At 37.5% G+C, this 22226-nt stretch overlaps 3 protein-coding genes across 5 annotated transcripts in view; 1 reads left to right on the top strand and 2 right to left on the bottom strand.

The window, feature by feature from the left end:
- LOC148169068 (dopamine receptor 1-like) overlaps positions 1-5722 on the bottom strand; it is a 37131-nt gene extending 31409 nt beyond the window's left edge. Inside the window, exons 1-2 of the mRNA XM_088045134.1 lie at positions 5636-5722; positions 4205-4293 (exon numbers count right to left, since the gene is read on the bottom strand). Coding sequence (XP_087901260.1) covers positions 4205-4270 — 66 coding nt within the window. The 5' untranslated portion in view covers positions 4271-4293; positions 5636-5722. The remainder of the gene's footprint in view (positions 1-4204; positions 4294-5635) is intronic.
- A 3468-nt stretch (positions 5723-9190) lies between these two features.
- On the bottom strand, positions 9191-15769 carry spoon (A-kinase anchor protein spoonbill). 3 transcript variants are annotated; one of them, XM_088045690.1, is made up of 7 exons: positions 15580-15769; positions 12273-12895; positions 10697-11077; positions 10474-10651; positions 10185-10400; positions 10004-10137; positions 9191-9955 (listed from the first exon to the last, which is right to left on the bottom strand). In XM_088045690.1, exons 2-7 carry the CDS (start codon positions 12849-12851, stop codon positions 9863-9865), a joined length of 1581 nt encoding a protein of 526 aa, XP_087901816.1. In that variant the 5' UTR covers positions 12852-12895; positions 15580-15769; the 3' UTR covers positions 9191-9862. The 3 variants fall into 3 exon arrangements, with proteins under 3 accessions (XP_087901816.1, XP_087901818.1, XP_087901817.1); XM_088045692.1 differs by lacking the exon at positions 15580-15769 and adding an exon at positions 14307-14325; XM_088045691.1 differs by lacking the exon at positions 15580-15769 and adding an exon at positions 13195-13371.
- A 1607-nt stretch (positions 15770-17376) lies between these two features.
- LOC148169066 (pre-rRNA 2'-O-ribose RNA methyltransferase FTSJ3) lies at positions 17377-20117 on the top strand. The gene is made up of 5 exons (XM_088045877.1): positions 17377-17555; positions 17608-18365; positions 18406-18654; positions 18704-19809; positions 19861-20117. The coding sequence occupies exons 1-5, from the start codon at positions 17489-17491 to the stop codon at positions 20060-20062; spliced, it is 2382 nt and encodes a 793-aa protein (XP_087902003.1). The 5' UTR covers positions 17377-17488; the 3' UTR covers positions 20063-20117.
- The last annotated feature ends 2109 nt before the right edge of the window (positions 20118-22226 follow it).

Raw genomic sequence — 22226 nt, 5'->3', positions numbered from 1 at the left:
CTAATTTCTGCTTGTTCTGGAACCAAATCACAAAAAGTGAATTGTAAAAATCTTTCAAAATGAATCTCGCCAAGCTGGGATTATCCCGAAACTGAAACCCTAAAACACAAATATTTCTCTCCCCGTTTGATGAAGTCCTTTAATACCTCCTCTATTTTTAATTACAAATCTCGCACAGTATCAACTCTCTATATTTTATAGAGTATTATGCAAACCGCAATGTCGATTCTTTCATTCAACACGACACATTTAAATTTAAAATTCTCTTGTGCCAAGGCTGCTTGTATTAAAAGCTCTAGATTTTCCGTGATTATATTTTATTGTAGGTAATTTATTACAAAAATTTTATTTCGAGATAGAAAGGAAAAAATGTAGGTGGGGTTGCCAAGTCCTGTACTTCCCGGGGCTACGCGATAACTGGGATTTTCAAATGACGTAGCTGTTTCAAAACAAGTTTTACATTTAGTGGAATTGTGGAAAAACAATGAGGGATAATTTTCACGTTGAAAAAGAACGACGGGATTTGCATTTAAATAAAGCCTGAGCTATAATTATCATAATAGTGCAACGAGTTGATATTTTCACAAATGAAGACTGTTTGAACAAAAGTTTGTGGCAAAATACACATCGTTAGCAAATAGAAGACTCTTCAATTAGACTAGGAACTTCGCATATCTTTTTAATTCCGGTGTAGACAGAATCAATATTTACATTTCTCTCTTTTCGCACTAACCTCAGTTAACTTTACATTGTTTTATATTTCGCCCATCGATTGAATCGTTTCAACTAAAAGTTACGTCGTTCGCTAAATTGCCTTCGCAAATTTCCATACATATGAAAATATTCCATCACACATTAACACGCTAATAAAACTGATACGAAGCCGTAAAACGTCACGGGGGAAAAATAAAAAAATCCGAGATGGACGTCGTAAAATTAGCGCGCTGATGACACTTTGAAAACTTTGGAAATTTCGTGGGCTTAGGACACTTTTCCGATTTCCAAAACTTTTCAATTAGTTTTTAAAGTATTAGTGTTAGAACACGTGTGGGAAAAATCGTGCAGTGAAACAAAGAGGGGCACGCTGAAAAATTAGCACAATCAAAGAGGAAATGAAGCGATTTTCTTGCCCGGATTCTAGTTACACCGAGCAAATGATGCGTGTAATGAAAATTCCTAATCGTTAAAAGATTCGCTGAGAAATCCCGAGTTTCTTTAAACTTTGCGGTTAACGCGACAGCTGTCAATTTTCGCTCGTTTAAAGTTTCTCTGATTTAATAAAATAGTCGAAACTAGCACACTTCATTTAATTAAATCCGGATCCGGAATCTCGTATCGATTTTACAAGTTTTATCCTCGAGTGTAATTCGTTTCGACGGCGAATTTCCACTTATAATAACAATGAAATTCATCAAATTAATCCTCAAGTTTTCTTTTTCCGGGATTGATGTCGTCCTCGAAAGATGACGAAACGCCGACATTAGTTCTGCCACATTAATGGAGTTAAAAACGACCGGACATTTGTTCACGTCTTTGTAAAATCCAACAGGCTGTTGGATATCTCATCTTCTTGGAAAAACTTCTCGTTATTCTTCGCACACTCTGACGAAAGAGGAATCTTTTCTTGATTGTAATAAATTAGCTGCGGTTTACAAATGACAACGGGAATTTTTCTGGCAGATTTTTATTGTCGACGCATTTATCCGAATGAGAATTGCCAATGTTTAGGAGATTTGCTCAATCATTTGTCAGATTTTAGACAAGGCTTCGACCGGATATTTCCCAAGTTCTACTGTCTTTATGGTCACAATTTCAACGTCTCCTCTAAAAAGTTTCCCCTCCAGGGAAGAAAGAAGTTGAAACCAAAACAACGAAAACGCCTCGAGCTTTCCGGCCTCCGCTAAAATCTTTCCCTGATTATAATAATTTTTTGTACTGAACCCGTCGATAATACGGTTGCTAAAAAAAGAAATTGCAGTTGCCAAACCGGGCGCCGTCAAGATGAAATCCCATTCCGGTTGCAATTTAAATAAGTGTTCTGGTGAAATGACTTTGTGGCCGACATCTGTAGCTTTTCTATTACTTGTAATGTCGCGATAGAGGCAGTTTCGCATTTCCAATCTCGCATGAAAAAAGGTGCGAAATTCGTTATTTGCTGCATATTAGGCTCTTTTTGAATGAATTTAGAAGAGGGACAAGTTCCATTTCCGGCGAAGAATCGCTGCGAAAATCGAATAAGGACAATTAAACCACCTGGCGGATTAAAGTTCTTTTCAACTGGAAACGGCGAAAATCCTGCTTTAGTTTTGACGCACAATTACCCACCTGACGGCTTTTAATCTTATACTCCTGCTGAGATCATGTGACGTTTGATGTGGAGAGAAAACAACCAATCGAAATGCAATCTAGATCTGGAATATCTCGTGAAAGGAAACATGTGACCAAGTTTGAATTTAATTCGAATTAATATAAGATAAAACAGCCGCAAGTGAGCAAAGTTTAATTAGCATTGATGATGAGAATTTGCCATGAATTTCCACTTCCGGCTGTATTACCTTCCGGAAACTGTTATGGCAATCCAATTAGAAGCCTCTCTCGGAATGAGAAGAAAAAATGGGGCTCTTGTTAATGCTTACCTAAATATGAAAAGCGTGAATATACCGCGACATTGTCCACAATATGATTTTTATTTCGCCCCCTCATAACTGTTGTTAGTTTGCAAAACTGTTTCTGAATGGTTTTAGAACTTTCCCAGTTGCTAGAACAGGTAATTAATTTAGAAAGTTGGGCTTGACTGAAGGTATTAAATATTACTAACGTACACTAAAAGATGCTTTTTATTTTTTGGTCTACATCAATCATTAGAATTAACAAACTGAGTTATATTATAAATTACCTGTTAAAATCCGAGCTTTTAAAATAAGGAATAAAACTGAATTTCCCCGGCGCATCCACCATTTTTACTTTTTCTTTTTATATTTAAAACTGATAAAATCCCAGTTGGCGTAGCTGTTTCCGGTTGAATTTTTATACCAATAATTCGACATGGTGAGATAATGCATCCACCATTTTTACCTTCACTATTTTGACCTCATTTTTCAATTCATGTCAAGTTTGTTTTTATGACATTCGTTTTATTGTTCTCCAATTTTAAATCCCGTAAAGTATTTTAGTACACCAAATTAGATTTACTGCAGCCAGTGCAGAAACTTCTACGTTAAGTTTATTTACTCTTCACGTATCATAAAACTTGGAAAGTAAGAGAACTGTTTGAATTAATCACAAATAATCAGCGTTCCATACCAGAAACTACCGGTTTTCTAATGTTGTATAGTGGGGTCAAAAAAAACTCAGTTGGCTTTCAAATTTCAAGTAATTTCTTTGATTGAAGAAACAGTCATTTGTTTGTGTTAAGTAATATGACGTTGCCAAACTGAGAGTTTTCTTATGAAAAATTAATCATAAAACCGCAAAATTGACATCTGTTAAAGTGGCAATTAAGACACGCTGTGGAAGTCCAAAGGTAACTGAGGATGAGTTTTATTTGATCGCTCGATATGTTTCCTTAATGATTAAGCGCAGCTATTTTTAACATACCCCGATGTGGAAATTAATAAACTCCAGGGAATTTATTTTTTTTAATTACGTCGTCAAAGCAATCAGCGCTGCCGCTTTGGTGGCGAAAAGAATTCCATGTTGACATCAAATTGAATTGCTTGATTTATTAAAACCGATTTTTGTGTTTTCAAACAATCAATTTGGCATCGACGCGCTATTTACCTATTTTGCCCCTGTAAAGCACCGAATTTAAGACTAAAGTATTATAAATTATGTGCATACATTTGAATGATAAAAATGAAAAAAAAAACTTGATAGAATGAAAGTCCCTGTGAACGACGTTTCTTATAAAACCTCTCAACGGGATTCGCTCGAATGTGTGTATAACATAATCATATTTTTTTGCGGAGCGTCTCCGATATTTTTGCAACGGAATTCAATTTGTGGGATGAGTTTCTAATTGAATAACAAAAACCATCAATTACTCCAAGGTTAATTAATCCGGTCGTGATTGGGTTAATTGCTAATTAAAAACACGTCCCTTTCGTCTTAGAACTCTTAAGAGAAACTGCGTGATCGAAACTCAAGATTCAACTGCATTTAACAGTCATATCCTTTTATTTTAATTCCGAATCAAAAATCTCACCACGTAATCGGATGGATCCATTATTTGAGTCCTGGTTCTATTCTCTTCGCCGACGAACGAATCCATCTCCAACGCACATTTTTAATAACCTGAAAGAGATGTTTGAGATTAGAATCAAAAGGGGAAAAGCTTCAAGGCTCAGTTGACCAATTTTAAACGGAGTAAAGGGATTTTTTCGATAATATCGAAGTCAAGGGGAAATTTCTCGCAACGGCTTTTGTCGGATTTTTTTCAATGGCTCATTATGTTTTAGTTTGAGTTTTGTACGGAAAATCTTGAAAGAAATTGGTTTTATATTGGATAGGATATACAGGGTGTAGAGTGTACTCTTAAGCTCTATCTTATTTTAATTGGTTGGCAGTAAACAACAGTCCTTAGGGGGATTTCAAAACTAAATTTCATTTTTCCTTATTTTGTTATATCGGTAAATCCGGCGCAGGAAAAATGAAGTATACCTTCCACCCTTGAAATTTCAAACTGTCACGTACTTAAAACTGAATAAATTTTATATAACTAGCCCGAATTCGGAAAACCCTAAATGAGATCAAAATTAGATGAGTTTAAAATAGACTGGATTTGCACGTCAATATTCTCTCCAACGCGCTAAAACAGTTCTTCTCCGATATTGAAAGAAAATAGAAAATCGAACTTTTAAACACTCAACACAATCCGCTTACGTACATCAAAATCATATTTGTCGTCGCTTTCTTGCTGATTACATGGTTTCTCTTGTAACATACGTTCAATAAAAAAAAATTTAAGACGCTGACGTAGGTCGATTCTTACTTGACAGCTGTTGGATATGGCAAAAGTCTTGCAAATATAAAAACTCCGAATAAACGAGCTTTGGAATTTTAAATTTGTCGGTAATTCTGTTAAGTTACGCATTGATTGAAATTCAATGGTGTCATTGCTGACATGTTCTGATTGGCAGTTTAAAAGAAAAAAATGCTGGGGGGGCCAAAAACAACAATTTTATTCGAATTTGAAAGTTGACCAAACTGCCACTTTCTAATTTTACGAGTTCTTCTGATTTTTTAATCAAATTACATGAAATTTTCGAGATTTAGTATTGTTAATGAACACTTCCGGTTGTGAAGATCAAACCTGATGATAATTTAAAAAAAAAAGAAACTAAATTGACCCGATACGACCCCAAGTCAGTATTTTTGTGTGTAACATTCCGTCTTTATCGCGCCCCCATATATTTCCGTTATCTGATTTGTGTTATTTTTAAAACAATTTTTAAAGCGAGCTTTTCTCCTCAACAACTAACCGGTTGAAAAAACGGAGAAATTGTTGAAAAACTCCTTTTCCCCGACATCAAAGCCTCTGTTAAGTCAACAAACCAACTTCCGCTTCCGTCACCGGATTCACTTCGTTTGACCGGATTTTTTTCGTCGCATATAAAAAAATAAAGAAAATACCTACCCTCGACCCTTAAAAAATGATTTGCGTGTATTGTTCCCAAACAATCGACTTGTGGCTCACTCGATCACGATCGCAACACGACTAGCGCCTCGGTGTTGCTGGTTGCTTCACCTGCTGGAGCGCATTCGTATTAAGCTTTTAGGAGCTTCGCCCTTATTCCTTTCGGAAACCATTTATGTATTGAGGAAGACTGTGATGAACAAACGGCTTTGATTTATCCCGCGACAATTCATTGTTTCACTTTTGAGAAGAGTTGGAGATTTAATTACATGACTATTGGATTATAGCAAGATGTGGTAAATATGTTTAGAGACAAGAGAGATTAATTGACGGACGCAAAAACCATAAATAACCACAAATAGAAAACGGTAATCGAAGTGTCCAACAGGTTTGGCTCTCGGCGACGTAAAACGAAACGAACAAAGGAAAGAGGATTCCTTCATTAATTTAATGTTTTGGTTTCGATACATCGACTGTATTAGACAGACTTAGCTCGAAACACGACTACCAACTGAAGCTGCTTCCCTCGCGAATAATTGATTTTAAAAGTAGAATTTTAAATTTCAACCCTAATTCAATTTATTCGTTTCCATCCACCATGACATCGCTCTACGCGCATAAACGTCAAAGTTTAACTCCGTTCCATAATAATTAAATTCTCAATATATCCAGCAATGGAACGTGGCAAAACCACATCATTCGGTTTGTAGTAAACGACAGAGTTTTGAAAACACGAGAATATTAATAATAATATAATCATTGATCCGAACGAGCTATAATGTTTAAAATTTCCGGCAAATTAATTCCGTTTATTTAGAGATAATGTTTCAAACGTAATTAGTTGAAAATCAAAAGAGAAACGCACTTCTGCTCGTTTAATTACACTGAAAATTCATAATTTCAGTGGCATAATGAAATGAAATCCGATTTGATTCAGTTACGATTACGATCGGAAATTTTCGTTGGTTCTATAACGCTGTAATTGGTTCAGATGTTCGCGATTCCGTTCAAATATTTAGTTTTAAAATCCCTAATAAAATGCAAATTTTAATCCAATAAAACTACAGGAGAAGACACCTTGCGCGTTGTTGCGAAGTTTCATTATAATTACAACATTCCTCATCTGTATAAAGAGGCGATTTGGTCGAGAATACTTCATTAAAAACGAAGTTGAAAAGACAACGCAACGTTCGGGAAATACATAAAAAGCATCAATGTTATTAAATTTTTTATCGTCGTTTTGGGGACGCCACGGAGACTCATTATTTAAGCGAAGGTTACAAATGTCGGCATTAACATATTTAAATTTTTGTTTGCTTGTTTCAAATAACCTTTATTTGGAGTGAGCGGAACTTTATGGAAATTTATTGGAAAGACTGGACCGCAAACTGTTAGCATTTCCCATAGATGCAAAACATTCACGGAAACTCCGGTTGGATATTCACTGCATTTATCAGAAATTTGCTGCTAATGGTGTTTAAAATTATCAAGTTTTGCCCGATAAACTACAACTGGAAAGCAAGTAAAATGGTGGATGCGCCGGGTGCAATCAAACTTTAATTTTTCTTTCCGGGGATCCGCCGTCATAAGTGGAATTTTTCGCATTTTAAATCAAAATAAGAGTTGAGAACCCGATTGAAATTGCGCTACAACTCGAAATTGAAGTTTAAACTTTAACAGTGAAACTGTGTTCTATACATAAAGTTTCCTTTATTTTCTTTCCATGAAGTTTAATACTTGCCTAGAGCTAACGCTTTGTTTCCTGAAAAGAACACTTATTTGATTGAAGTTCAATATCTTCTTGATCGCGATTTGGAAAATTAGAAACCTTTGATGAACGTAAAGAGTGAACGGGACACAACACAGGGATATAATTCTGGCCACAGTAAAATAAAACTTCCGTTCCTGCTGCTTTCCAGTGAAAGCTCTTGTACTTCCGATGCAAAGCTTTGATAGCAAACTTGAAGCTTTTAACAACAATAAAACGTAATCATGTGAAAAAGTCCAACTTTGACCCAACATATCGGTGAAATTCCCCAAACAATGAATCAATAATATCGCAAAAAATGTGCGCGTTCATCTCGAAATTAAATCAAACGTGCTAATCTCGGATGTCATTTAAATTAAGACGAATCGATTTCCATTACCCAACTAATTAAGTGTTACCCTCCTGATGGCGTATCGGGCTAACTTTCAGACAGTCATGATGTCGTAATAATACGAATAATAAATGGGACCTTATCAGCATTGATTTTTTTAAGTGGTTGCGTTGGCTTTGTGATTACAACCACGTTAATTTAGAATGTGTCGCGGTTCAACCGTTAAAATTGGTTTAATAATTTCCGTTACTTGCGCTCGATGTAATGTATTTAACCCCAGAATAGAATACGAAATATTCCAATATTTTCCAGCTCTTATGATTTGTGCGCTTTTTCCGGCTTTCATAATTAATGATAGCAATAAAGGAGCAAATGTATGAATTTTGCCTTAAAAGCTTTTTTTGGGGAGGAACTACTTTCGTTTATTTATTAAAACACAATAACGCGATGAAAATGCTCGCTTGATTTGTGTTCCAATTAGCAGATGTTTCGAAATTATCTTTTAATATTCAACTGTGTTATAATCTTATAAGAAATCACTAAAGTAGGAAAAAAAGGGTCAAATTACGTGCGGATATGTTTTTGCACTTGGCTTTGAGAAATTATATAACTGCTAATAGATTCTTTAGTTAATTGCCGTCTTTGATCAGAGAAAGATCGTTTGATATTCGTGGCGTTTTCCTGTGGCCAAAATGACACTTAATATGAATATTATTTATAGTGAAGTGCGAGGAGTGTGTGATTCGACTTGCTGTTCGCGTTCACCAACATTGTTCCCCTAATTTCACGCTTCTTGGCTACTGTATTGGTCCACAACGTCCTGAAGGAAGTCTGATACTCGCATTTCTGTAAGGTAAGTGTCAATCATTCTTTTAGAGCAAAATTATAACATTAATAATACGCTATTTTATATTTTTTTCTCTTTAATAAGACAAACATTTGAAAAGTTGATGCGCTTACAGTTGACCAAACTCTACGATGTGACGAAAGAATTTGTTATCTCACTAGTTTGGCGTCGCGACGCCTAAAAATTGTAATTTTTGGTTTTTATTTATATTATATTATTTATATTATTTACTTGCTTCGTATTATACCTACGGACCATTAAATATTCAAGTTTTTGACTAATTGGAGAACAAGTTTAAAAAATATGGAAAATGTGGGTTACAAATTGGTAGAGCCATCTATCAGCAAACGTCAGAAATACCATCGAGTTCATTTTCATTCTCTTTCTGCAGTTCAATCATTTGTCACTTGATGATTTTCCTTCGTTTTTTTTACCCACCGCCTAGCGGCAAACTTCAGAATGAAAATAGTATATTATTTAAGGAGCATATTATTAAGCTATTTTTACACGAGGACGAGAATTGAAACACGAGCCGAAAGCGAATGTTTTATTGATTTTAGCCAAAGATGTTATAAACACGATAAGGTCAATGTGGAAATGAGAGCCGAATTGTTAATGTACATATTATATTTGAAGTCGAAAAAAACACAGTACAAGATTTTATATACAGAGCATTGCTTTATAAATACAAAACTATCTAAAAATAAAAACGTTAATCCTAAAATAAAAAGTTAATACACTTGTTCATCTGTATTCAGACAACCCAAATTTTTAACCAAAAATAAACATGAAATGCGACACCCGAAAAAAAAAGTAGGAACATGTTCGTAAAAATAAGAACTATACCAATCATCCTAGAGTCACCTAATTGCTCCCAAAAATATCCACAAAAGCTAGATTAATATTATCAAAAAATACGATTTTATTTACAATTTAAATAATAACATTACTAACTACCTAGTAAACGATAATATAATAAACTACGCTACTTATTGAGCACAATCAACGATAAATGATTGGTAGTGAAAATATAGCAGTCTGGATGTACAATTTACAATATAACAAATCACAATAAAACAGAAAGAAATAATAGATCCGGCTGCTTCAGGCCTCACTTATTACTCTTCAACGCAAAGAACGGTATAGTACAAACTAAAAGTTTTTCAACAATATCATTCATAAAAAAAAACACGCTAAATTCTACTAACCGCACTACAAATTCACATAACAAAAGCTTGATTGTTCCAACCAAGTGACTATGTAACAAAAATCATTTACAAATTACGCCACGGTCACACCTGAGGCTTCTTCTCCACAACTTATCCATTCCGCGTGTCCCTGAGTCACTAATTCCTGGTTTAAAAATACTACACTCTGGAAAAAACAAAATAATCACCAAATCAACCCTCTCAATCTACTCACTTTTGGGCCTAAAATTAAATAGCAATTAACCAATGGTACACCCTCTGGAGTGTAATCGACTATTTGCGTGAAAACTATCGCTCCTTTTGTCATTTCCGCTACTGCTGCGTAAGAGTCTTCGCGCCAACCTGATTCTGAAACAATAGCGTTATCATCTAAACAAACGATCGATTCGACCTACCGTCGACCGGTTTTACATTGGCTAAGAAACATTCGGCTGCTTGGAAAGGCAACAACATGAAGTCGCCTCGGATTTGTCGCAAATTTGAATGCTCCACATAAGCGTAGCCGCCGTAGTCTAACATTTTTACGTAGCACACTCCGGTGGTTTCGTCTGATGATAGAATGACAGCTCTGTACCAACTGTCGCCGGAAAATGCCACACAGACTGTGTTTTCTAAAATATAAATATTTTTAATGGCCGCAAATATCAAAGTATATAAGTATAAAAAAAAGAACCTCGCGCCTACCTGGAATGGATGTTGGCAACAATGGCGAATCCGCTTCTGAATAGCACGCATTCATGAAACCGTTAAGTATATTAAGATTCGGGAAAGACGGATGAGTGGGCTGTTGCAAGAACAAGTGATTGGGAGCCATTACACAACTAACGATCGTATCATTATTGATACCTTCAACCAACTTCAACTGAAAAAATCAACAAATTACATTGAAATCAAAAATTCAACATACATATAGGTGGTCAGGAACTAAAGAAACTGCCGAAAGCGGTTGCACAAAGCTAACTTGCTCTAATGTCACTTCCGGGAAACGTTTCAACGGAAATTTGTCTCTGATGAGTTTAAGGGCGCTATCGATCTCCTTCTGGGTGCCCTCCACCGAGCACACCTTCATTTTGTTATTCGTGGGATGTTTTCTGACCACGACATGGGCGCCGGTTTTATCCTTGATGTTGGCGACTGAACTACCATGTTTTCCTATTAATTTACCGACTAGTTGTTGGGGGATAACGAACTCGTAGATGGTGACGGTGTTGGTACTTTCGGGTACCAAGGTTCGTGATGGAGGGGGCGTCACGACGTCGCTGCCTCCTTTTCCACTATCATTGGATCCCTGTTTAAACCAAAAGCAAAACATTACAATCGAACGGTGCCAAATATTAAACTGATAAGGAAAACAAATTATTATCGGATTGGAATATAAAAGTGGAAAATTGTTTTCTAACTGAAGCATTCAATCAAGAAAGCAATCAGAAACAAAATGGAAATATTACGGTACCAACTTCGGCAAAATTACTTTTAAAAAGGTTCGAGTTTTATCGTTAAATAATGTGTGCTATATCATGGGCGATTAAATTTTGCTCCGGAAACGTCATTGCACATTCCAATCGAACGTGTCATTTTACACTGCAACGAACAGAAAAATATATGTATTTAAAAAAAACATACGAATTTGATTATCACTCAAGTGATAACAAGAAAATTAGTTAAAACTAACATAAAATTAATTATATTTAAACCATTAGGAAGTAAATTTGGTAATGACTGGAAAATCCTACGAAAGCTTCCAACACCAAATTACAATAAACGGAACTGTTGTCCTTTATCTTATCCTTAATAAGAAAATTATTATTATTATACAAGTTCGACTGTATATTGCAAAATATGTTTGAATCCAAAACTAATGTTAAATTGGTTCGAAAGCAGGATATGTTGTAATAAAAAATATATACACATGTGAATAATAGTGTAATAATCATTTGCCCATGACCTTGCAGTTAGTCACTATTTAGGTGACAACAACAAAAACGCGTGCATAAAGTTTTTATTTCATTTCCAATACAATGGTGATTGAGAAATGAATAACTTTTTGATATTGTTTGGAAAAATTTGTATCGATCAATGGTTATTGAATAAGTCGAAAATATTTTGATTTGTTGGTTTGTTTTTCAAGACTACGTAATCCCAATTATCACAATTCAAAATGAGTGCTTCTACGTCAAAATTAAAAAGTTCTGATGTAATAATGACCTCTGGATATTTTTAAAAATGTTAGTACATATCTGACGGAAAGTTTTTTTTTATAAAATTTCAGCCAAGGACAGATAAAAGTCAATAGATATTCTTACCTGTTTATAGCATCATTTTAAAAGATAACGTTTCCGTAATTATTTCCATTCTTTTAATGGGTTGGAAACATGAAAGCCACAAACAAAACTCTTTAAAGGCTTCGGCATATGAAAATTTTTTACTGACGTTAAAATTGTAGATCCTATTTTCGTTTGTGTATTACAAGTTTTTTAACTCACCTCGCTATGATTATCCGATATACTACTCAGGGACGGACTGGCCAACATGACATCTGCCGGACTATGATTCGCCGAATCCCTGCCATTATTTTGTCTCTGTATCTCGCTATTAACTGGCGATTTTTCTTGTTTTTCGTTCTCTGCAGGTGTTTTTTCTTCAACCACCGTTTGCGCCATGACTGGTGACGCTTTCTTCACTTCTGTTTTTTCAACAATCAGTTCGTTCGAAATGGATTTTCTCACATCAACCGAACCTCCGTATCTCATCGATTTAATCTTTTCGATTTCTATATCTAGATCTTCGTCTGAAATAATGACCGGATTTGATTTGGCAGCTTTGAGTTTGGGCGGTATAATAATATCAATGGGGGCGGAATCGACGCCTGACAACGAACGTGAAAAAGTTCTGTTGCTAGAGTCGTTTGTGTCGTTCGTTTCGTCGGTCTTTGACGGTGTTGGTGGAGTAACTTCACCTGGGTCAGATTTCGATCTCTTGCGTTTGTACCAGAAGTAACTTAAGATGACCGCGATCGTTGGCACCGACCAAATCAACAACTGGCGCGAATGAGAAGGTGCCATAATTTGATCGATCCACGATTGACCTCTCTGCAAACCAAACGATCCTGAAAAAGAAGAAAAAAATTCAGACGGGTCCACGTTAACATTTAACGGGAACGACTCCAATGATCGATATCTCGAGTAAATGTCAATTAATATTATGAAATAGAAAGTAACGCGGACCGACAAGGTAACAATTTTACATATGGAATGTCGACGAAAAAGTAGTGTTAAGGTCATCGAGTTTATAGGAAATTCACGCAACTTCCGGAAAATTCTTCAACAGATTCGTTTCGCATCAAAACAGATTTACCTACGTACATATTTTCAGAGATACAAGATTTAAATTTTTCCCGCGACTTACCATTGTCACGAATTCGTAAAACTTCGAAAATTCACACTTGTTTCCCGCCAAAATCACCAAAATTCCCGAAATATTCAAAAACGTGGCTCACAATATTGAATGCTATCTCACGGTACACAACACCGGTGAACATTACCACGTGGCTATCGCCTTCACTTGTTCGGCATATTGCCGCATGCGCCTTCTAGAAGGACGAAATTCCTCAACCAATCACTTTGCGGCTCATGCGCATTGTCACCCGTTCGAAATTTCAAACACTGCGGAAGTTTGAAATTTGAGTGGAAAAGATCAGCCGGCTGCTCCCTGTTCAACAAGATAATAAATTAACTAGTTCAATTACGGAGCAGATATGGACTCCGAAATGTCACGTTTCGGTGAAATGTGTTGTTCTTGCGGCTGAAATTCCACACATTTATGCTAATGTAAACCGGGGACATTCCTTTGGAGGAATTCAGTGCATATTATGAAACAATCGCGCAATTTTATTTTTGTGACGTCTATTAAGTGTTTTAAATGCATTTTCATGGCTTGGAACGCTGTAAAACGGTAGATAAACGACACGAATCTATCGTTAAATCCGAATGCAACACAGTTTTGATTTCGCAGGGTCCATTTATTTTCACCTGTCGCCTCGTCCTGAAACATCCAACTCGTACTGTAAAATATTGGTTTCCGAACTTATGACGTAAATAACGACGCTTATTTCTTCCCAACCTTGAAAACAACAACAATTTTGCATTTGTATTTTAAAATATATGACATCGATGATTACATAAATAAAAAATGTACGTAAAATGTTCGGAAGTTTGTTATTTAAAAGCTACTGTTAGTCTTTATAGAGTAAGATAAGTTAATCTTGGCTGTAAATGGCTGAAATCATCAACTGGATGCAACACATAAAAATAAATATCACTGTTTGCCCAAAGATAATATTTCTAAAATGTGCCAAACTGAAAAGCAAAACTGAGGAGTGGTAACATTTTTTCGGGGAATCTGGAGGTGTTTGTTATGTATACAAAACAGAATTCTATTTTTAACTACTTTATGCAACCAAATCGCTGTTAAAATACACAAATAACAATGAATATTAAAGACAAGGTGGTGGTAATTACCATTTAATCACTACAAAACTCAGGTAACAAAATGGTGTTAAAATCTGTCGACTTATGGCGACTATTATTATGTATCTTGACCATTGCACCGTAAAATATCGTTACGCCCCATTAGGAAACCATCCTAGGCAATCAAAATTTCAATTCGCACTTGACAAAGAATGACAAAAATCTCACTAATCGCTCCAACTTTTAACATTTAAAATCCAACTCGCCGCACGCCCGCACCAGACCGGTTCGTTTGACCTACGATGACATAACATGGGAACTAAATTTTTTTTAATGCATCGGCACGTGACCTACCGTCGTGATCGCGGGAAAAACCCAAAATTAAAGACCGTACGCGTATTTGCAAAAAACGCCTTTCGCCAACTGAAAAAAATAACAAAGCTCCAGTTGAATGACCGTTGTCGACATTTCGGCCATCGCCGGCTGCACTTCTTTCTGAATTATAGAAGCAGGAAAAAACCAGTGGACCTGTTTACTTTCTTCTTTTAGGCGTGACGATAGTAACACGTTTCTAAATCGAGCTGAAAAAAATACAGTGAAACGATCCGGAATCGAATTGTGGATTTTAGGCACGATACTTTCACAAGGAGGTTTTAGAACGTGGGGTTGTTTTGATTCAAGTGTGAGTTTGGATTTTATCTCGAGTGCATCCGCTGTATGCACTAGATATGATTGTTATTAAACTATCGGTAAAAGGAGACACGTCGACGGTATTTATCTGTTTTTCAGGTCAGTGTCTGGGCTTTTTGCGAAATTTTCAACGAAATTCCTTGGCCTATAAAAACCTTGATTATGGTGAAGCAGCAAAAAAAAAATTCACGCTGTAATTTGAGAATATTCAAGTCATTGCACCATTTTAATCGGTTCTTCTTCAGTGAATCGGAACTGCGAAGCAAAAGCGTCGCGACCATGGTCTAAAAACACTCAGTATTCTTCCTATTTACGACAGAAATAGTTCCAACTAAATTAAACCTCGTTCAAACCATGATTTCCGGAATTCCTTGCCAAAATCAAATCACTCAACTCTCCTTCAAAGGCATTTTCCATAACCCTGTCCGCATATTGTGCCCCACTCATCATCAACATGCAAATATAAACAAATCTAAAAACAATGATTCATCCAAGGACCATAACCTATGCAAAACATTGCGATTTTCTTTACATAAAAACTCGATCAAACGCGAGAAAATCGACAAAATATTGAAAGCCGGCCACATTCCACTTAACGTCTGCCACTCAATCAAAATAAAATCAGTGCACTTACGCTCTAGGGGCTTTTACTCCAACTGTCAATTGCACGAACGGCACGTGCGTCTTGTTCTCTTCTAGATAAATATGCGAGACTGGCAGGAATATGTGGGAAAATCGGAAAAATCGACGCGTTTACTTTCCACGTGCTCACAATGTTTTCCACACTTGCAATATGGCGACAAGCCAGAGATAACTTAGAGATCGTCAAGTCTTATGGCAGAATTTATCCCATTTTAAAGCAATCTCGTGTCTCTGTCTGATGCACATTTTTCCCACTATATCGTACTCTGCCGTTTAGGTGGACTTAATTAATAGATGGCCCTACCATCGCGTTTAGTACCAGCGGATGATATTAGATGGATACCAATCGCTAAACTGTCAAAAGTCAGTCAAACAGGAAACTGTAGTAAAAATTTGCACAAATTTGCAACTAGTTCGCATGCGTATAAAGTTTAAAGAATTAACGGAATTTACAATTAACAACACGTTCTTCAAAATTTTCAAAATGTGGTCTTAACGTAAGTTTTCAATTTCAATATCGCTAGTTATATGTTTGTTTTCCAAGTGATCTTTACGTCTTTATCCTTTTTAAGAATACCATTCTAAAATTATAAGTCAAATTTAGCTGATTGGGGTGACTCCGTATAAAACGTTCTGATTCAGACAAGTCATATTCATTATTTTAGTTTTTATTGTTCACTTCTTGTCATATTTCTAGTTATCAAGATTTGCAAATCGCATTCTGGTTTTGTGGCACTTCTACTTGTACAAACGATAATTTCCTTTAATACTCTCCGAGGGTTTCACCGTCAGGACACAAAACCCCTAAAAACTCTGTCCATGATTTACACTGAAAAATGCGAATCCCTTGAGTGTTTTTAAGACGTAATGAAAATTCCTACCTGCGTAACTATATTATTTATGTATGTATATTAGTCTTAAAAATGTTATTACACAATCATATTGTAGTCTTAAGATCTCTAACTGTGTAATATATGATTTTTTATTAACAAGAAAATAGTCTGTACTTCCTTTGAAATTGAAAATAATTATTGTAATAAATTATTTGTTAAACCAAAGAGTTTTATTTACATTAATCTGAATGCGAAGTGGTTAGAATTGCATTAAAATTACAATTTATGTTAATTATTATCGTTTAGATAATAATCAACATAAATTATGATTTTAATGTAATTCATAAAAATTACTTTGAATAATGAAACCTCAGTTCAGTTTTTAAATCGAGCGCCTTTTGACAAGTAGCGGCATCTACACGAACCAGGCCGCAAAGTCGACCAGACAAGTTCTCAGGAGTAGAAAAGTGCCCGTACTTGAGCATCTCTAAGTTATCTCTGCGACAAGCTGTTCTGCCGGTAAAGAAGAATCAACGTCATTTTCAAACTGTCAAACCAAATAAGGAGTCGGTATTCGCGACACTACCGTCATCTAGGGACAACAGGTCTAACAAAAAATTTTAAATTTAGAGACTTACTCGAAACTACACTAAAAAGGGGGCCGTCTGAGACTCCACGGGCCAAAATTCACAATTCTTATGTTTATTAACACTGTCATTCACCCGGAAAAGCTAGAAAACGCAACAGCACTGTCAACTTTCAAATTTTTGCCACTGTCATGTCGGTAATGCAGTTTGCAGAAGCTACTATTTAAAAATTATTAAAAATTTTTATTTAATTAACAGGTTATGCTAAGAAGGGAAACGGAAAATTTTAACGTTCCAAATTCAAAAAATTAACATTCTACAATTAACTGCGAAAAGAACAAAAATGTAAACGACCAAATTTCTTTCAAATTTCCTCTCTGCTCCTGTCGGTAATACAGATCTCGCACTCCCACCTAACCTAAAAGTTTTGTGAACATGTGTTTACTTTGAATCCCTCATTCTTACATTAAAATCCAGAACAATGGGAAAGAAGTCGAAAATTGGAAAACAGCGCAAAGACAAGTACTACCAACTTGCGAAAGAAACAGGTAACTGCAACTTTTCGCCCCCACACAACCTCACTTTTCCTTTTTTTTCCAGGCTACAGATCTCGTGCTGCCTTCAAGCTAATCCAACTCAACCGCAAATTTGAGTTCTTGCAAAAATCGCGAGTATGCATCGATTTGTGCGCGGCCCCCGGTGGCTGGATGCAAGTCGCCAGGCAAAACATGCCTGTCTCTAGTATTATAGTCGGGATAGATTTGTTCCCAATCAAACAAATTCCTGGGTGCATTTCCCTGACTGAAGACATCACTACGGAGAAATGTCGGGTTGCTCTCACTAAAGAACTGCAAACGTGGAAAGCTGATGTCGTTTTGCACGACGGGGCCCCTAATGTCGGTAAAAACTGGCTGCACGACGCCTATCAACAAGCTTCTTTGACGTTGAGCGCTCTCAAACTCGCCACGCAGTTTTTGAAGAAAGGGGGCTGGTTTGTCACGAAAGTCTTCAGGAGTAAAGATTACAATTCTTTGATTTGGGTTTTGAAGCAACTATTTAAGAAGGTACACGCCACGAAGCCTCAAGCGTCTAGAAATGAATCCGCTGAGATATTCGTGGTGTGTCAGAATTATATAGCCCCCGATAAAATCGACTCGAAATTTATGGACCCTAAGTATGTCTTTGAAGAGCTGGAGATTGAACCGAAAAATAAGTTGAATATTTATCATCCTGAGAAGAAGAAGAAGGGCAAAGCTGAAGGATACCCGGAGAACGATTACACTTTGTACCATCAAGTTAAAGCGTCGGAGTTCATCAAGCACCCTACTGGAGTCGAGCTACTGGAATTCGCCTCAGAGGTGAAATCCACTGTTGTACAAACGTCAAATTTCCTTTTAGATTGTTTTAGATACTCCTGAAATCCTCGACCACAAGAAGACCACGGCGGAGATCCAAGAGTGTTGTAAAGACATCAAAGTTCTTGGAAGAAAAGACGTGAAGGCTCTTATAACTTGGAAAAAGGCCCTCAGTGAGGAGTTCAAAGACAAAGTTGAAGAAACTCCACCAACTAAAGAAGTTGAATCTGATCCTCAAAACGAAGAAGAAGAGGATTTGAAAGAAGTCCATCAACAGATCCTAGAACTTGAAGTCTGTACCTACTAACATTTTATTTGTTTAACTTATTGTGAGATTTTAGGGCGAAGAACAACGCGACCTCAAACGCAAGAAGAAGAAAGCGCAGAAAGAACGCAAAAAATTAAACGAACGACTCAACTTGAAGATGGTCCTCAAAGGGGACTCTGGTCCAACCCTGGAAGGTGAAGGGATGTTCTCACTTAAACAAGTGAACAACACGAAACAAATGCAAAAAATCGTCGATCAAACCCCCGATATTGTGGCCAATAGCGACGATGAAGACTCGGAAATAAAACAAAAGTACGTCAGATTTGCAAAAGACGAACAACACCTCAGTGGTACAGGGCTGTACTACAAAGACTCAGATTCTGAGCTCGAAATGGACAGCGACTCCGACGAGGAAGAGATCAAAGAAGGTTTGGGATTGAGCGATAGCGACGCTAGCGATACAGAAACCTCCAAACCGAAGAAAGAGAAAAAGCACCCTTTGATCACAGATCTTGATCACCGAACTAAAGAGGAAAAGAAAGCCCACAAAGCGGAACTGTGGTTCGAACGCGACGCTTTCAAGGATCTTATAGACGACGCCGACGAAGACGCGGATTTAGACAAAATGGTCGATGAATTCAAGAAGAAAGGGGCGAGAGTTGTGGGCGAAGAACCCAAAGAAGCGGAGAGCGACAGCGATTATAGTTCCGATTCCGACTACGACGTCGAAGAGGAAGTCAAAGTTCCCATCAACAACTCGAAGAAAGACGGTTTTGAGGTCGTGGCGAAGGAAACAGTGGGTAAAAAGCGCAAGCAGAAACTAAACGAAGAAGAATTGGCGTTAGGGACTCTGATGGTGAACAGTAAAAAGACGAAACGTGATATAATCGACGCGGCGTGGAATCGTTACGCTTTCAACGACGACAACCTCCCCGACTGGTTCGTTCAAGACGAACACAAACACATGAAGAAGGACGCGGCAGTTCCCAAAGAACTCGTCGATGACTACAAGAAAAAGCTCGAGGAGCTCAACGTCCGCCCGATCAAGAAAGTGGTCGAAGCGAAGGCAAGGAAGAAGAAGCGAGCTTTGAAGAAGATGGAGAAAGCCAAAAAGAAAGTTGAGAATTTGATGGAGAACGTTGATGTTACAGATCGAGAAAAAGCCAAACAAATTAAACAGTGAGTGATATTTATGGTCCCGTTATTTTAACAAATTGCGTGTTTTTCCAGGTTGTACAAGAAAGCCCGACAAGAACCGAAGAAAGAAGTGACTTATGTCGTCGCGAAGAAGCACATGGCGGCTAAAAAAATGAAGAGACCGGCTGGTGTTAAAGGCCACTATAAAGTTGTCGACGCGCGAATGAAGAAAGACTTGAAAGCTCAAAAAGCGAAACTTAAAACGCAAGGGAGGAAAAAAAATAAAAAGCGATGAAGTAATGAAAGTGGTTTGTTGCGTCTTTTTTTCAGTAAAGTCTATTTTTATTGCCGCTACGTACTTTTACTTTTTCTTAAATAATTTATACGGCGATTAAACAAATTGCCAAGGTTGTTTACAATGCATTTGTTTATTTTGAAACTGCATAATTATTACAAAAAGGCGAAGGGTTATTAGATAATCGTGTATTTCACAACGAGGGTGTTAGATTAAATTTCCTGAGAAATGTGTTTCATGGAAGGCGAGTTCCGAGCAATTCCACGTCATGTTTCGTTTTCTGCGAAGAGCAAAACAGTTCTTTTTCCGTCTCGTTGTGACAATGCAATAAAATGGCAATTTGAATAAATATGGTGTGACATAACTTGTAAATTGGTCGTTGTTTATATCATCACCCAGTGGCCATCACCTTGAAGACACTTCCCGCAGTAAAAAGTAATTTTCCAAGCGGCCATTGTCATACCAGAAACACATTTATCTCATACACGCAAATTGAATTAAACGAGTATTATTAACTAATTATCTCTATCACTTTGACCATGAAAACGATTGTGGACGCAGGCAACTTATGGCAACCTTGAACCCTCCCTTATCAAATACCCAAGATAAACACGTTCAAAACAACATCGCACTACACTCATTTGAAATCTCTTTATTGTTAAGACCGGCTATTTCGGTGGCGGCGGGTGCGGTGGAGGCGGCGGCATGTACCCTACACACGCACATCCTTGAACCTCGATATAGCAACACGACAACAAGTTCATAAAAAAGCGCTAAAAACAGAACTTTGCTTGTTGACGCTCACTGACGGAGGTGGAAAAAGGGGCGGGGAGGGGGGCGGACACCCACCAACGGCCCCGACGCGACCGCCCGACTGACCTTGCTAAACTTGACCTTGCTTTATTTCAGTAGCGCACCTCAGGGACTGGGATCTACGGCGTACGAGGGCCCAAAATTCCCGGAAAAAAACGCCTGCTATTGGCCGAGGCCGCCGCCGCCGCTCGAAGCCGATTGGCGGGATTTTCGCGCGCAGGGGGGGCTTCGGGGATTTCCCGGCCCTAATTAATCGAGCTAAATTAATTGTTTTTAATAAATCAAGTAAATTGACGGGAATTAATTCATGTTGGGATGGGCCGCAGGGGGACTGGAAGTGGACCGTTTGCTTTGTCCGGGAGCCGGTCCTGGCGCCCATGAATGTCAGCGAGGTTAGTCAAAGGTTAATATAAGCGAAATATGATCACGTAGGTCGCACCTGCTCCGGCTCATCTCTATTTAAATCCCCTCCAAATGTGACGTTGCTAATCAAAATCAAGGTCGGACCTTGAACGATCCACCTTTTCGTGCAATAATAAGCCCGTGGAAGAAATGTACCAAAAGTCGCCGCCACGGTCGCGGCAGCCTTGGCATTAGCCCGTTCGTTGGACTTCTTCCTGGTGCACCGTTAATATCGATCATTTGAATGAATTACAAATTAGTCACGTGGGTAGTAATGAATCAGCACAATGACAAAGACTTCTTGCGTCCAAGGCCGAGGTATTCTCGGATGGGTATGTTGAGGGTAATTGGGTCATAAGAGTCACCCTTCGTTGCAAATCGATGCAGCTGCACCGGGCCAACAAGGTCGAGGACGGCACTTGTCACACGTTCCATATTTCCCAACATTTGCATAAGAATAATAGTGACGGCAATTGCGCGAAAATGACTTAAAGAGGTCGTTTGTTTGTGTCGAACGAAAATACGGAAAAAATCCGAACGACTTGTTTACTTTGTACGACGGAAGTGGAAAACTATATTCTAGATTGACGCACGTGGTCGGATTACAATGAGAAAATTTCGATTTTTTTTTCCAATGCGCATAGCTACAGGACCAAGGTCGGCCAATTTACGACCGAGATAAATCTAAATCAGTCGAAAATTATTATCAATGACATTCGGCAGATTACGGAAACGCCAAAGCAAGGCGATAATTGCAAGGACAAGGTCTCGGCAACGCTCATTTCCATTTCGGAGAAAATTCATAACGCGGTATAGTCACCAGAGGCGACGACTAAGGCGAGATAAATCACGTCGCCGTGAGGAAAATCCGCAAAATAAGGTCGCATTTGTCAGAATTATCACGCCGAATAAAGTTCAATGCACATTAACTTAATCAATTAATTAGCGC

The sequence above is a fragment of the Gnatocerus cornutus genome, chromosome 9 (assembly GCF_029298725.1).
Source record: "Gnatocerus cornutus isolate USDA-ARS CGAHR chromosome 9, icGnaCorn1.1, whole genome shotgun sequence".
Taxonomy (NCBI): domain Eukaryota; kingdom Metazoa; phylum Arthropoda; class Insecta; order Coleoptera; family Tenebrionidae; genus Gnatocerus; species Gnatocerus cornutus.
The sequence above is the reverse complement of the archived record's forward strand: the minus strand, read 5'-3'. Positions and strand labels throughout refer to the sequence as shown.

Bases quoted from the DNA above. Each gene is read 5' to 3' on its own strand.
- spoon (XM_088045690.1), bottom strand. From the start codon at position 12,851: ATGGCACCTTCTCATTCGCGCCAGTTGTTGATTTGGTCGGTGCCAACG. The intron at 10,401-10,473 runs GTAGGCGCGAGG...TTTATATTTTAG, and splicing joins GTTGCCAACATCCATTCCAG to AAAACACAGTCTGTGTGGCA. The intron at 10,138-10,184 runs GTAGGTCGAATC...CTATTGTTTCAG, and splicing joins CAATGTAAAACCGGTCGACG to AATCAGGTTGGCGCGAAGAC.
- LOC148169066 (XM_088045877.1), top strand. From the start codon at position 17,489: ATGGGAAAGAAGTCGAAAATTGGAAAACAGCGCAAAGACAAGTACTAC. The intron at 18,366-18,405 runs GTGAAATCCACT...ATTTCCTTTTAG, and splicing joins TACTGGAATTCGCCTCAGAG to ATTGTTTTAGATACTCCTGA. The intron at 19,810-19,860 runs GTGAGTGATATT...GTGTTTTTCCAG, and splicing joins AAAGCCAAACAAATTAAACA to GTTGTACAAGAAAGCCCGAC.